Here is a 16,868-nt window from a genome sequence, read left to right as displayed (position 1 = left end):
TTATTTATTTATTTATTTTGACAGGCAGAGTGGCCAGTGAGAGAGACAGAGAGACAGAGAGAAAGGTCTTCCTTTTGCCGTTGGTTCACCCTCCAATGGCCGTCGCGGCCTGCGAGCTGCAGCCGGCACATCGTGCTGTTCCGAAGGCAGGAGCCAGGTGCTTCTCCTGGTCTCCCATGCGGGTGCAGGGCCCAAGCACTTGGGCCATCCTCCACTGCACTCCTGGGCTATAGCAGAGAGCTGGCCTGGAGGAGGGGCAACTGGGACAGAATCCGGCGACCCGACCGGGACTAGAACCCGGTGTGCTGGCGCCACAGGCGGAGGATTAGCCTGTTGAGCTGCGGCGCCGGCCGAGAGCAGAATTTTTTTAAGAGAGAGAACACACATTCATTTGTGAGTGTGGGCCACTGCACATGGAGAGATTCCCATCATGAGTAGGCCAGAGGATTGCCAATGAAGAGGGGCAGTATGAGGAGGAGGCTGAAGAAGGATCCCAAGCATTTCAAGGGGAAAAAAATTCCCTTCTCGTGTTATCAGCCTCTTATGAAATGGAGCCAGGATGGAGTTTAATGTGTATGAAGCTTTTTTGGGACTTTCATGGCGCCTCCACATGGAGTGTAATTTCTATGTGGTCATCATGGTGTCTCCTCCTTCCTGGTCTTAGATGAGACACAGGTGTATCGTGGGAAAGTGGGCATATTAAATTGGCAGGTAAGGGGACAGAGTTACAATGCAGGGCTGGGAGAAATTCCAGCTTACCTACTCCTATCTAATCTTCCTGTGTAGATTCCCCATATCAGTTTTTCTTGAAACACTTGGAGGGACTGGCAGCACATTGAATTCCCAGGTCACTCTTAGAAGAGCTGGGTTAGCAGCGTACCCCTTTGTATTATTGGCTTTAAGCCTTTTTTTTTTTTTTTTACTAGTTATGCATATGTGTGACAAAATGTTTATCATTAAAATGTGTGATGCATTTTGTTCTGTTTCATTAAAGCATAAATGCTTGATAACGACTAGAATGATTTTGCCATCCACCTACATTTGTGGTGTGTGCTCTGCAGTTTGGGAAGCAGTGTGTGGGATCCGGGAGCAAGCCCTGCTATGCGTGCGTTGGTACGTTACTTCTGGCCTGCAGCATCATCTGGTTCCCTAGACTCAGTCATTGTCAGACATTTTAGGGAAGCAAACAACTGGTGTAAGACACCCAGTTTGCAGCCCCTCTTTAGGGTGTGAGTATGCAGGTGAGGGCTGGTTTTCCAGGACTCCTTGGTTTTGCAAGCCTGAAAGGTAAATGAGAAGGAGGAAAATAAAGTGTCCTCTGGAAGACTGCTACCTGCTGTCCTTTGGACTGCCTAATAGTTGGCCTCAATAAATAGGTACTGGGATAATTCATGTAACAATGTATTCTTTTATAGAACAAAAACAAAAACAAGTTTTTAATCATAGGTTACCTAGTGACATTATGGATTTTTAAGTCCTATGGTTAGCTGAGCTGAGTTGGTGGGGTAGGGGGCAGAAAAAAAAGATGGGAGAAATTCTTTAATCATCTTCTTTATCTTTGTATTTTACATTCCTGGAGGTAAGGCAGAGAAACCTCTGGCTCATCAGGATCATCAGTGACCATGGCCATAAAAACATTAGTTAAGAAATACAAAGCATCTTTTCATACAATTCAAGTGATATGTTCTTAGTTAGTCTTCCAATTGTAGATGGAGTAGAGAAACTTCAGAATTTTCAGTGAGAAAATGTGGCTTCTGGTTCTGGCCACATTGGTTTCTTATTGTATGAACCTGGATAGCTTTATATACTGGACGTTGGTTTTCCCAACAATAAAAACAGTTTTGGAAATATCTCCTACCACAACCATTTTCATTGATTTCTGAGGCTCCCATAATGCTATGTATATATGTATGTATATTAATATATACGTGTAAGAGTATAAAACACTGTGTCTTTCTGATATGAGCTGCTATTTTATTAGGAGATGTAAAATTACATATGACAGCTACCTAGAAAGCTTCAGGTGTTTTACATAGCCACAAAGGTGACTCTTCCTTTTGCATCCTTTTGGGAAATACAGACCTCATTTTGATGATCCTTTCTGTTGGGTAGAGACAATAATTGAAGTCCTGATCCATACTTAGTACATGAGTATGATGCATTGGGTCTTGGTCCTGAAAACTGGTGAATTGCCATGTGTTGAGCTGGTAGGAGAGAAATGTAGCAAGTACCCTCATTTGATCTGTTGAAAGCTGGAGCTAATCTAAAAGTCTTGCATATTTATTTGCTTCATCCCATAATAAAGGCAAAAATGAAATTGAGAATATTTTTTATTTCCAAAAATGAAACTTCTTCCCAGTGTTTTCAAATCTATCTGTCTTAGCACAAAGGTGTTGAGTGATAGCACACTGGAGACCCCTGAAAAGGTCAACCAAGAGGGATCCAGCAGGGGGCTTGTTTTTAGTTCTTATCTCATTGTCAACAATGCTTCCTGCAGCAGGCTAACCCCTATCAGACACACTCTGAGAAGATGCACTTGTTCTGACAAAGGACACTTAAGACCCAGGCCCTTTACACCTCAACCAAAATGATAGATCCACTTTTAGAATTCGACATAAACAGATTCTGGTTTCTCAGAATTCATGGGAACTATTGGCATATCTGATTCTAAGTCTTTTAATGGTCTGATCTGATTCTAAGTCTTTTAATGGTCTGTTGTCAGATGGCAGAGTTGATGATATAAACAGGCAGATGGCAGAAATGGTAGGACCAAGAGGAGGTGGGATGTCTTCTTTGGGGGACAATCAAGTGCAGATTAGCATCTGTGTTCTGGTCCTGTCCCAGCCACCAGCTTATTGGCCTTGGGTAAGTAGGTTTGAGTATCTCTGAGCCTCATGGCAGTTATTAGACCTTACAGTGCTTACACTTGACAGTTCTACCAAGGCTTTAACCTTGGATAAGCATTTATTTTAGACACTCTTATTATTTACATTTTATAAATGTGAAAATTTAAGCTGGAGAGAATGCGTAACTTGCCCAGGATTACACAGCTAGGAAATTGATAGACTCAGGGTTGTAACCAAGGCTGGAGTGATTCTAGGCCCTGACAGCTGTTAGCCTCAGTGGCTTTTAGTTTGAAGCACCTTTCTAATGTTAATACCATAGGATCCTGGGCCCTGCTGTCTGTCACATTATAATTAAAGAGATCAGAAGTATAATGATGAAGATGATGGATAATAAGCCTTACAAAAATTTTCTGTCAATATTTTAATTTATAAGTATTTTAGACTATACAAATATAGTCTATATTTGCTGTTGTTTATTTGTCTAGTTGTATCTAGCACTTGTCAGAAACACTGTCAGAAACATAGGGGAGTTACACTTACTTAATACTCCTTTGGTTAACTAACACATAGAGCCTCCTTATTTTTTGCTTTGTGTTATCATTCAGGATAACAACAAGAAATTGAAGTTTGGAAAGGTTGCTTACTGTCTGCCACACAGGTATCTATGTTAGTATTTGGCTGTGTTCTTTCCTCTTGTTTACACCATACACTAATAAAATGCTATTAGTGGCTATTGTGAGTCTATCTGTTAGAAAATTTCTAAGTTCACTTCTCACCCCAAAAGAAAAGAAGCCATCCTAGGTAGAAACATAATTTTCAAGTCTCAGAAATCTTTCAAATAGTTTTTCATATTTTAGATAACAATAGCTTCATGTTAGTCAAGGAAATAGTTAACTAGGCTTTATTCTCAGTGGGTTCAATTTGACACTGTAGAAATGTGAGCAGGAATTAAGTTTTTTCTGTCCTTCCCCTTGACTCCCCTCCCCATAAGATTTAGAACATTTTAGGGCCCTCCACTTAGGGAGCCTTCCCCTCTTGGCTTCCCCTCTCCACCTCCTCCCCATTTCCTTTCTTCAATTCACCGTATCCTCCTCCTCATCCTCATCCTCAATAAAATGTCCATATTTGTTAATTACATGTGGAATTGGTGCAAATTACAAAAGAGGATATATTTTATGGAGTTATGTAATATATATTACACGTATGAAGCAAATAGATTTCTGCTGTGATGATCATGGAAAGATTTGGGTGAAAAAATTGTTTGTCTTACAATCAGTGTTTTCATGGAAAAGGAAGCTAACTTGTATTCTGGATAACTTGTGTAGATAAGGTTTAGTGCTTTTACCATTCTTATAATTCATTCTCATCGTAAAGAGATCTATGGTCTTTTTATTGTCCCAGATATGGTAATTTGTCAGATGGTTTTATACAAGAAAGATACTAAAACTTAAAAACATGTCCGTAGGAAGGAAATGTATAACTTTGCCTAATGGACGTTGTTAATCGTAGATACTAATCACGACATTAGTAAATTCAAGACATTGTAATCTTTCACATTACATGAGGTCTAACCTACTGAAGTAAGAGAGAGACTATTTCTTATCAAAGTTAATCTTAGAGCATACCTGCAATATAAAACATAGTGAACTCTGATCTGCCAAAGACAGTTTCAGAATAGTCTCTTTCTGGTCAGTATGCAGAACCAGCAATCCAGGAGAGAATTTCCATTCTCCATTTAATTCACAGATATTTCCTGACACCTGTTCACTTCCTTCAGATGTGCCAAACCAGGTTGTCAGTCTGGACAGGGGATAATTTTAGAATCCCAGACATGTTTTTAATTCTTAGGGATACTGCAGAGTTTTGTAGAGAACGGAGTGATAGGAAGAACTGACGCAGAAAAGTTACACTGAGGGCATTACATGCACAGAAATATGATGACCCACTCCTGTATTTCTGGGTATTACTGTCACCCATTTCTGCAGACACCTTTCTCCCCTGTAGGCACACAGCTTTGCCTGGGTAGGTGAACAGCAAAAGGTGGCACGGCATTGTTTCCCAGGAATATTGGGTGCTGCAAATAATTTTTAATCACACTGGGTTTTCCTTTCCTGAAATTCCTTCTTTTCGTCATGTTCTAGGCACATCCATAAGTAACACTCTTTTCCTTTGCTTGTGTTTCCTTTTTTTTTTGTTTCCACTTTTTTTTTTTTTAACTTTTATTTAATGAATATAAATTTCCAAAGTACAGCTTATGGATTACAATGGCTTCCCCCCCATAACGTCTCTCCCACCCGCAACCCTCCCCTTTCCCACTCCCTCTCCCCTTCCATTCACATCAAGATTCATTTTCATTTCTTTTTATATACAGAAGATCAGTTTAGCATACATTAAGTAAAGATTTCAACAGTTTGCTCCCATACAGAAACATAAAGTGAAAAATACTGTTTGAGTACTAGTTATAGCATTACATCTCAATGTACAGCACACTAAGGACAAAGATCCTACATGAGGAGTAAGTGCACAGTGACTCCTGTTGTTGACTTAACAAATTGACACTCTTGTTTATGGCCTCAGTAATCACCCTCGGCTCTTGTCATGAGCTGCCAAGGCTATGGAAGCCCCCTGAGTTCACTGACTCTGATAATTTTTAGACAAGGCCGTGGTCAAAGTGGAAGTTCTCTCCTCCCTTCAGAGAAAGGTACCTCCTTCTTTGATGACCCATTCTTTCCACTGGGATCTCACTCGCAGAGATCTTTCATTTAGGGTTTTTTTTTTTTTTTCCCCAGAGTGTCTTGGCTTTCCATGCCTGAAATACTCTCATGGGCTTTTTAGCCGGATCCGCATGCCTTAAGGGCTGATTCTGAGGCCAGAGTGCTGTTTAGCACATCTGCCATTCTATGGGTCTGCTGTGTATCTCACTTCCCATGTTGGGTCATTCTCTCCCTTTTTTATTCTATCAGCTAGTATTTGCAGACACTAGTCTTGTTTAGGTGATCCCTTTGGTTCTTAGTCCTATCATTATGATCAATTGTGAACAGAAATTGATCACTGGGACTAGTGAGATGGCATTGGTACATGCCACCTTGATGGGATTGAATTGGAATCCCCTGGTATGTTTCTAACTCTACCATTTGAGGTAAGTCAGCTTGAGCATGTCCCGAATTGCACATCTCTTCCCTCTCTTATTCCCACTCTTATATTTAACAGTGATCACTTTTCAGTTAAGTTTCAGCACTTAAGAAGAATTGTGTATTTATTCAACCAAAAGTATTGAGTAGAACAAACAAAAAAAATACTAAGAGGGATAACGTATCAAGTTGCTCAACAGTCAGGGTGAGGACTGATCAAGTCACCGTTTCTCATAGTGTTCATTTCACTTTAACAGGTTTCCTTTTTGGTGCTCAGTTAGTTGTCACCTTTCAAGGAGAAGAAGTGGTATTTGTCCCTTTGGGACTGGCTTATTACACTCAGCATAATGTTTTCCAAATTCCTAACAGGGATCACTTTTCAGTTAAAATATAAACACCTAAGGATAATTGTGTGTTAATTACAGAGTTCAACCAACAGTACTAGAACAAAAAAAAAATACTAAAATGGATAAAGTATTACATTGTACATCAACCGTCAGGACAAGAGCTGATCAAGTCACTGTTTCTCATAGTGTCCATTTCACTTCAACAAGTTTCCTTTAAGTATTTTAGTATTTTCCCAATACTCCCTGTTGAAGGTTTAGCCAAGGCATTCCCCCCCTCCAATTTTTATTCATTTATTTTAGAGACAGAGACAGAGGGAGAAGAAGGGACTGTGTATTCCCATCTGGTGGTTCAGTTCCTAAATGCCTGCAAAGGCTGAGTGGGAGGGGCAAAGCTGGAAGCTGGGAACTCAACCCAGGTCTTCCACATGGGTGCCGGAAACCCAATTATTTGAATCACAACTGCTGCCTCTCAGAGTCTGCATCAGCTAGAAGCTGGAATCGGGAGCCAGAGTTGCAAGTTGGAGCCAGGTATTCGGATTTGGGACACTGGTGTGGGTATCCCACAATGCTAGCCCAAACACCTAGCTCCCATGGCAATTTTTTAAAAGCTAATTTAGTGTCTGTTTAAATGAGTATTTTCTCCCTTTGAAATTATTTTGGGAGTGGTCTGAGACATTTCCCTCAGTGTGTTCACACCTTTATTAAGTGATGCTTCTAAATCTCCTTGCTTGATCATTTGTGCTGTCAGCTTCACAAACTATTTCAAGTTAGGGTCAAAATCTATTTAATGGAAACTTTGTAAGGGGTTGTCAATATAGGTGAAACATATTTTAATACACCACTCTGTGTCTGAACATCACACTGTTAAGACCCACATTCATTTTTTTAAAGTTTTAAGCAAATTTCATTTTTAACTTATTGGCCAGCAAATTCCCCTTCAAGCAGAATTCAGACAGGCCACTGTAGATATGTGCATGTTTGTGTGTTTGGATGTATTACATGAACACCCAAGTTACACATATGAGTACTTGAATTTTTCCATAAGCAATTTCCATGTAGTGAAGAGTGAATTATTTTGAATGCAGAAAGAACCAAGGAATTCATTTGTTTGGTTCTATTCCCACAGAAACGTAATTGTGCCTATGAAGCCCTTGCACACCTTTGCAAAAAGTCTTCCTAGTCCTGAAGTTGGCTTGTGTTCACTGACAAAGCCTAATACATCCATGGATTATTTAGTGATGTTCATTTGAAGATTTGAGAGAGTTTTATATTGATCCAGTGCTGTTACATACCAAACAGATCCCCATACCACTTCTAAACCACATCAGGAGATCCCCCAAGGAATGAAAATCTGTTTTCTGACATGTGAAATAAATGCATCCTTTGCTTGCAGATACTAATGTTTGAGAGGCTGTTCCTTCTGTGTATTTCATATTCTATTTCATTTTGCAGTTGGTGTTTAGGAATTGGAGAGATCCTGTAAAAACAGCCTGTCTCCAGGACATGCAGGTTAATTTTAAGACTGGCAAGCACATTCCTCACATGCAGCATTTGTGTGTACTTGTGCGTGTGTGTGTCTTCAGGTGTACACATATATAGCATATAGTAGAACATAGCTGGTAAGACAGTAGGCTCTGGATTGAGGCTTGATACTGCAGTTTACTAGCAGCAGCCATGACCAAGGTTGTTAACCTCTGTGGTTCAATGCCCTCATCTATAATTTGGGGACAATAATAGTACTTTAGTTAAAACAAGTGAAGATTAAGTCTTCACATGTAGAATGCTTAGAGCAGTTAGATCATAATAATGTTAAATCAGTGTATTGTTTTTTTAGAATGCAATTATTGTGTGATGCTTTATTTATTAAAATAATCACTAGTATGCAGATATTTCCTCAAAGGATTAAATTTATATCTAGAAACAAACCGCTGTGACATTTCATTCTGGAAATAGACTTGTGCGCAACCATTTCTGTTGTGTGGAACATGCTGAAGCCTGAAAGAGTTAAAAATATTTCCTTGTTTTTCAGGCTTTAATTTAGGCTCATTGTTATACAAAAACTGTTAGCCTGGGAAAGCTGCACCTTGAGCACTGATGTAAACTGAGTTTTTCAAAGTACATTAAAATTTGCCATAGTCTTCCCTTGACGATTGAGAGATTTGCATCTGGTAGCGATTCACTCAGCCGAATGGAAGATCGCACTCCTTAGAGTGCTGATAAGCGGACACATGACATTTGCAAAGAGCAGTTTGCCCACTTGAGTGCCAGGGCAAACTGGAGAAAATTCTGTGCTTCCAATTTCATCAGAAACGTAGGGAATATTGCAAATGACACTACCAAATCAACTGTAAATAGATGATAATTTGATTGACATCTGGAAAGCTGTCACCGGCTGAGCAGCCCATAACAGGAACATTTACTGAGTGCAAAGGCAGCTTTCAAGTAAATCACTTTTTGTCCAGTGGGGCCCAGCCAGATTATAATTGCATGTCCTTCCCTTCATTGCAAATTCCCCATTACCGTTACCAGCAGTGTCTCATTTAAAGGAAGGTTGTCTTCCAAATATTCAGTGTCTCATGTTAACTCGTCACCTCCCTCCTTGAAGGCTTGGTGTGTGCTGGATAATCCAGCCCTTGTCTTCCCTCATTGTAATAAAACTCATTAACTTTGGTCTCTTTTGTGTAATGGTACATAGGAGTATTATAAATTAACTGTTAGGTGAGAAAGCATGGCTGAAGTTGGGGGCTAGAAACAGTTCCAGCAGGATTTCAGCACGGTGCTCGGAATTGTCTCCACTGTCATTTTTGAATAAACGTTTTGGCACCGATGAATTTTGAAATGGCAGCATTTCAAAGTGGAACCAAGGAGTGGTGCCTTCCTGCTTTGTTGGAAACATACAGGACACGTCTAGAGCTCGTATTAGTTCTGGGCCCTTTTCTTTGCAGCTCCAAATGCTGAGGAACACAGGAAAACTGTAATTACTAACGCACGTGGCCATTTAGAGTTTCAGTTGTAGATAGTTTATGAAGTGGGAGACATTTGGGGAGAGAATATTAATGAATGTTCATGAGATGGTCTAGTCTGTTCTTTTTTACCCACTAGATATTTGCTACCTGGTCTTAATAAATTCAGTTGCTTACACATTGTAAGTTCTCCAAGTGTAGTGTAAACTTATCCGTCCTTATTCTCCCAAGATGGTGTGTCTGCATTTGGGCGAGACGATAACGACCCTTGCTTTGCCTAGTTCCTGTCTACTTTGTCTAACATCAGCAGAGTCTCCTAGATCTGAAGAACTCACTCCATCTTAGAATTTCAAAAATAGCCTGCTTTTGTAAGAATCCTTGAGTTCCCTGCTCACGGGTTTGAAAAGCATCTTGCAAGAGAATAGTCCGAAGAGATGGGAACCTTGGAGCATGTCGTCTGTATTCTCTCGTACAAGCAGGATAGGTCCTGAAGTTTCTGTTGCTGGAGCAAGGCCAGTGGGCATTTGCCTTGCAGGAAGAACATCAGATCTTTGTGTCACAAACAATCAAGAAATCATTTCTTGCTATTCAAATGTAGCTGCTGATGGTAGCCCCTGTGAAAGGGCGTGGGATCAGGGGATCTTGCTAATTGTACCGAGCCTGCCTGTGTTGCCCATGTCAGATGATTTGAAAGGACTGACGTGCAGCTAAATGGAATAGGAAAAGACACTGCAGTGGACTGTTGGTCCATTAGTTTGCTCCGGCATCTTGTTTTACTAAGGAGCCCTCTAATGGTTTCTCGGCAATAATTACTATCTCTCTTCTTCATGCTATTCAGCATGACAGGCACTTGGTGAAGTCGCAGCTAATACATTTGCACTCTAACCGGCCCCAATGCCGAGTCTCCTTGAGTATGTTTGGCTAAGAAATGAATGATGGCTAGGTTTTTTTCTTTGAGAAAATTTCTCTAATGCAGAAGACAGTCGTTTTATTTTGGATACTAAGCAGGCGTGTGGCATAACATGAGTGCTTGTGGAAAAAAATTGATGCATTAGCTGTGGACTGCCTATTACATGTCTCATGTATTTGTAGTTGATTATATTGAAATAGGGGAACAACTTCTATGGGCTGTTTTACTTGTACAGTGATAGCTTCAGACTTCCGCTAAAACCACAGAGAGGGAGAAGTTCATATAGAAATGAATCCTTAGGCAACTGCCTTGAAATTGTGCAATGAAAGGTTATTCCTTTGTTTCAGCTAACTCATGTTTGGGAGGCAGTTTTATTATTTTTTTCCTGTGTTTCATTTTTAAAATAAAGAGCGTATTTTAAAATATTTTAGCAAATTTTTTCATGGCTTTCTCATTTGCTTCTTTGTGAAGTACGATCAGTTTTACTTACAGTTGTGTTTGCTCTTTAAAAATCACTTGGAACTTCCTAGGTTAAGTATTTGAGGTTTAATGAGTGAGCTTGAATTCTTTTGAGATTCTCCAATAAAGTTTGCTGAAGTACAGCCTTTAAACGTGATGAATATCTTGATTATCAGTAGTGCCGTGATTATTGTTTTTATTCAAATCTTTGGAGGATTTGAAGGTCATAAAAAGCCTTACATTAGAAAATATCGGAGAAAGAAATCATAGAAAAATATGGAGATTTGTGTAGGGGATATGCTTTGGGTTTTGAAGTCTGTTTTTTTAAGTGCATATATTTGTGGAGTGATAATTATAATCATTTTGGGGTTTTCTTTCATCCAGTCAGGTTGAAGACCTCTTTTATATAATCTCTTCTTTCAGGGAAGATGAGAAAACATTTAGAAGAACTTGTTTTTTGGTAATTATTTTTCCCTTTGCTTCTAAAACATAATACAGCTGCCTGATAGGGTAGTTTCTACTTTCTTTGTATATCAGAAAGAGAAGAAAGAGAACTATCTTAGAAACATATTTAAAGCACATGATGAAAATGAAAGGTTTTCAAAAAACCTTTTAGAATCTATTTTCTTTGTGCCAGGTACCAGATGTTGATGTTGGCAGTGCTTAAGAGGGTCACAGGGCATTTAAAATCACTAGGCTGTGGGGAATAGAATTCCAGGTCTGTTGCACTGAAAATTATTTAAAACTTGTGTTTACTCAGTGGTAAGTAGTGCAAAAGTACTTTTTCTATATGAACCTCTCTTAAATAGGTACCTTAGAAAAACATGATCAATGAAATTGCTGCAGAATATATTTATGTCCCAATGGCTCTTCTTAGCGTTGCAAAGGTCACTGGTTTCATTTAAGTCTCTCTTTTTTCAATGTGAAAAACAGATCACTCTCAACCTTGTTAGACAGGATTGGCCTTGCTTTTGAGCTATCCATTTCCAATTACAGAGAACAGTTTTGTGCTACTTAGTATATATACTTGTGAAGAAGGACATAGGAATATATAGCAAACTCAGATAATATTTATTTTGTATCCCCTGGAAGTGTAATTTTGAGAAGGAAATAAAACCTTTTGCTTGCTGCTCTTCCACCCCCCATAGCTATTTCTCTGGTTGAGCTAAAAGTTCCTTTTCTCACTGATAGGGTAATTAGGGTTAATAGTTTCATTGTAAACCTGGGATTTTAGAAAGTAAAAAGTTCTGAAAAACAAAATGAAGTCTGACAAGTGTACCTCTTTGTTCTCATTATAGATTATTGTTTCTTCTGGCTTTGTGGGGTGTAGCAATAGGAGTTAGAGGGTGCTTTTCTGGGCTTTTTCCAGAGAAATTCAGTGCATTTTGCTGTGGTCAGAATCAACATTTTACTTAGGAAATTTGAAGTTATTCTAGGAGTATAATGATAATAAGTTTTGTTTGTTTTATTGTTGTTGGTTTTTTTTTTCTCTCTTTGGAAGGTAGAGTTACAGATTGAGAGAGAGACAGAGAGAGAGGTCTTCCATCCACTGGTTCACTCCCAGATGGCTGCAGTGGCTGGAGCTGGGCTGATCTGAAGCCTGGATCCATCTTACACTGCTTTCCCAGGCCATAAGCAGAAAGCTGGATCGGAAGAGCAGCAGCGGGACACTAACCGTACCCATACAGGATGCTGGCGCTGCAGATAGAGACTTAACTTACTAAGCTGCAGTGCCAGCCCCTGTAATATTAAGTTTTTAAAACTGTTTTGCCCTACTTGTTACTGCCTGACAAAAGTCAATATTTTTTTCTCTGTAGAAAAGGAAAATTTTCAAATAATGCATCTGTCAGGAAAAAAAATAAAAAGGAATAGGTCAGTATTATCGGTTGTTGTCTCTGGGATTGTGGCTAATTTCTGCATCTTCACACTTTGCTACACTTTTTAGATTTTTCTACAGCTCGAGTGTGTTACTTGTAGAATCAGAAAGAAAATTTGTGTATCCTAGGTGATTTTGATGTGCCTGAGGAATCATTGCCTGTTCTAATTCCAGGTCTGGGAACTTTGGGCCATCAGACCTAGGCTGATGGATGTCTCTACAGTCATGCATTGCTTAATGAATGGGATATGTTCTGAGATGTGCCTTGTTAGACAGTTTCATGTCTGTGTGGACATTGTGCAGTGTCACTACATAAAGCTAGGTGGTACGGCTGGCTGTGTATTTTGGCTGTATGCTGTAGCCTATTGCTTTTCACTGCAAACCAGGAGAGCATGTTAATACTGAATGCCTGAGACACTTGTAGCACAATGGTAAGTATTTGGAAACATAAACCTGGAAAATATACAATAGCAACAAGGTCGAGTGTTTGGTACAGTGCCACTTGAATTGCACACAGCTCATATCAGAGTGCCTGTGTTTAAGTCCTGGCTCTGCTTCTGATTTCATTTTCTTGCTAATATATACCCTGGAAGGTAGCAGGTGATCAGTCAACTGCTTGGATCCCTGCCACCCATGTGGGAGACCTGCATTGATTTCTCAGCTCCTCACTTCAGGTTAGCTCAGTCTTGACTATCTTGGGCTTTTGGGGAGTGAACCAGTAGACGGCAGCTCTCTGTGTGTCTCTCTCTGTCTCTGCGCTTTTCAAATAAAAATTAATTTAAAAAGGTACAGTAAAAAGATGATATAACAGTTAAAAAATGATACACGTGCATAAGGCACTTAACCATGAATGGAGCTTGCAGAACTGACTTGCTCTGGGGAGTCAGTGAATAAGTAGGGAGCGAATGTGGTGGCCTAGACATTGCATACTGTGCACTACTGCAGACTTTATAAACACTGTACACTTAGGCTTCTCCAAATTTATTAAAAACAACTCTTCAAAAATAAATTCACATTCGCTTACTGTAACTTCTTTATATACTTTTAACTTTTTTAAACTCTCTGGCAATAACACAGCTGAAAACACAGATATACAGCTATACAACATAATTTTTATGTCCTTATTGTATAAGCCTTTTTCTATTTATAGCGTGTTTTATATTTTAAACTTTGTTAACAGCTAAGACACAAAAGCGCACATTAGTCTAGGCCTACACAGGATGAGGATTGTGGATATCACCGTGTTCCGCCTCCACATCTTGTTCCACTGGAAGGCCTTCAAGGGCAGTAACATGCTGGGGCTGTCCTCCCCTGGGGTAGCAGCACCTTCTTGACACCTCCTGAGGGGCCTGCCTGAGGCTCTTATTGAGGAGCTGTCACTCTTTTTAGAAATATGTTTATGGTAGTTTGCTTGGTTTCTTTCTTCATCATAAATTTGCTAGTGAGCAGAGAATGTGCCACACACATTTCTCTTGATGACTGAAAACCTTTTGGTATTGAGATTCATGTTTTCATGAACTGAGTCTGCCAAAGCTTCTACTAAAATTCACTGTGAGGGGCCAGCGTTGTGGTTTAGGGTAAAGCTGCTGCCTTCGGTGCCAGCATCCCATGTGGGATCCAGTTCGAGTCCTGGCTGCTCCACTTCTGATCCAGCTCTCTGCTATGGCCTGGGAAAGCAAAGATGGCCCAAGTCCTTGGGCCCCTGAACCCTTGTGAGAGACCCGGAAGAAGCTCCTGGCTTTAGATCAGCACAGCTCCAGCCATTGAGGCCAACTGGGGAATGGACCAGATAATGGAAGACTTTCTCTCTCTGCCTCTGCCTCTCTGTAACATTGCTTTTCAAATAAATAAATAAATATTAAAAAATCATTGAATTTTCTTGGGATTCTTCCTTCTCCTGCAGTTTCCTTTAGTCTTGCCTCTTCTTCAGATTTGTGTTCATGTGGCGATAGGATTTTTTCAGCTCATTATAATCTTAACAGACCACTGTTCTCTACGCGGTCTGTTGCTGACCAAAACATCGTTATACAGTGTGTGACTAGCTCCCAGAGGCATCTGATGTTCGGAGTGTGGGTATGTATAGTTGTGGGCCCCTTCTCACTGGGTTTGCTGGTGACCAAAGACAGTATTTATGTCCAGACTTTAACTGGCATCAAGGGCTCACCAATGTTGCCATTACTATCACACAGATCCTTACCTCTTCCCCTACCCTGTATGTGTATTCTGTGGGCATTTTTCTATTATACTTGTATTCGTAGTGCTCATTCATTGTAACTGTGCAATGGAAATGGATTTACAAGGTGGTAGTGTGTCTTGATAGATAATTTCTGAATTTCCTCAATCATCATCCATATAGTTTAGTGGGGAATGCAAAATGAATGCCTACTTTGTGAATGGCACTGAGGGTTGATTTCTAATTCATAAAATCCTTAACGTAGTTTTGAATAATACTTCTGTTTAGGAAATTCCTTTAAACCATAACATGTTGCAGTTCTTGGAAAAATTACATAGAAGTCTAGTGTTTGGAGTCAGGAAACTGTTGTGTCACTTTTTAAATATGATGTCAGTGTTGGTACATTTAACCTCTGAACTTTGTTTTCCTTCTCTGTAAAATGGGGATGCTAATAATACTTTTGTTTAGGATAGCTGTGGGGATATATGAAAGTATTTTGTAAACCATATACATTTCATTTATTGACTAAGCTACTCTTGCCAAACTACCTAAATTAGAATGGAGGTGATTTGGATCAAGTCCCTGAGTTCACAGCCTAGAGCCAAATTGCATTTGTCCATTCTACTTGGAAGGTGGGGGTACGTCAAAGATGTATGGTTTTAATCTTATTTTGTGAGAGGCTGTGCCTACTCTAACCCCCATTGCTTCCATTAAAAAACTTGAAAATAGTTCATTTTCTGTTCCTAATTACTTGGCAGAAATGTAGAATAGAGAGAAACTAGTAACAACCAACCTTTCCTTTGCACTTACAGATCAACAAAAGGGATTCTTGGGTCCTAGAGACCAAAGAAAGAATCAGCAGGAATGCCCAGGGTGAATTGATGGATTGCAGAGCCTGGCTGGTAATTACTTTCACTGAGCTAAAGCATTAACTTCATACATGGGAGCAGGGCCAGATGAAAATCAGAATTTGGACCTCTTCCCCTCCTGTGGATATCCCACACTTTCTTCTGGATGCAGTTTTTGCTTTGTGGGATATCCCTGCTTCCCTTCCTGGGACCTGGCATGGCTTTTCATGCCCCACCCTGGCAGTCTAGAGTTGTGACTTTTGTTTTGGTTGTCCTGGGCAACTATTAGTTGGGATAATGACAACTTAGGTTAGCCAGCTTTCTAGGGTGGCAAGAAATCCCAGTTTCTCAAGAATTCTTCTGGACACTTGATATTGACAGATTTATCTCACATTGGTGCTCACATTTCTAAATGGCAAACTTTAGCTTTTAGAGTTTCGTGACACTTCTTACCATGTGCATACCTAACTGCAAACTAGGTGCTGGTGTGTCGTCTCGGGAAGGCAAGTGGGTTTCATTCCATAGGCTAGCATGTGTTGGTTGTCGACAGCTTCCAACTCTGATATTCTGTGAAAGACTGGGAAGCCATGGGGATTTTCTTCTTCTTCTTCTTCTTTTTTTTTAAGATTAATTTATTTATTTGGTAGGCAGAGTTATAGAGATACAGAGGCAGAGAGAGAAAGAAGTTTTCCATTTGCTGGTTCACTCCCCAGCCGACCACAACAACTGGAGCTGGGCCGATCCAAAGTCAGGAACCAGGAACTTCTTCTGGGTTTCACATGTGGGTGCAGGGGCCCAAGCTCTTGGGCCATGTCTACTGCTTTCCCAGGCCATAGCAGAGAGCTGGATCAGAAGAGGAGCAGCTGGAACACAAACAGGAGCCCATCTGGGATGCCAGCACCAGCAGGTGGTGCTTTACCCACAGCACCAGCCCCTGGGGATTTTCAGTGACATGATTATTGAGTAATGTGTGTTTGCTGTCAGTTGGGAGGGGCATGTCCGTGCTTTTGGATGGATGTCGAATCCATAGAACATGAGAGCTCATTTAATCTACTCTCATTCTTAACTCTCCCATTGTACAATGGAGAATATGGGTATCTATAAAGATGGAGGTGCTTTCAGTTCATGAGAACCAAAAGTAGACTTGAACTCAAGTTTTCCGAATTTGAGTTCCTTGTCATCTTATGTGGAGACTAATAGTAGCTACCTATGAGATTGACAGAGAGTTAAATAAAAAAAAAAAAAGTATGTTAAAAGCACTCATGACTGACTCTGATGAAAACTTAATAAATTAAAGCAAAAATGTAATTGTTGT

At 40.0% G+C, this 16,868-nt stretch overlaps 1 protein-coding gene across 33 annotated transcripts in view; it reads left to right on the top strand.

Annotated features, from left to right (window-relative positions):
- The window catches only part of BNC2 (basonuclin zinc finger protein 2), a 462,557-nt gene that overhangs the window by 63,211 nt on the left and 382,478 nt on the right, over positions 1 to 16,868 (top strand). For 18 of the 33 annotated variants that reach the window (XM_070052572.1, XM_070052539.1, XM_070052509.1 and 15 more), the window contains one exon: positions 13,133 to 15,607. The exons of the other annotated variants lie outside the window; for them this stretch is intronic. In XM_070052572.1, coding sequence (XP_069908673.1) covers positions 15,587 to 15,607 — 21 coding nt within the window. In that variant the 5' untranslated portion in view covers positions 13,133 to 15,586. Of the gene's footprint in view, positions 1 to 13,132; positions 15,608 to 16,868 lie in introns of those variants that run through there. 33 annotated transcript variants of the gene reach the window in all.

Source organism: Oryctolagus cuniculus, chromosome 1, assembly GCF_964237555.1.
Source record: "Oryctolagus cuniculus chromosome 1, mOryCun1.1, whole genome shotgun sequence".
Taxonomy (NCBI): Eukaryota; Metazoa; Chordata; class Mammalia; order Lagomorpha; family Leporidae; genus Oryctolagus; species Oryctolagus cuniculus.
This window is presented reverse-complemented; position numbering and strand designations above follow the sequence as displayed.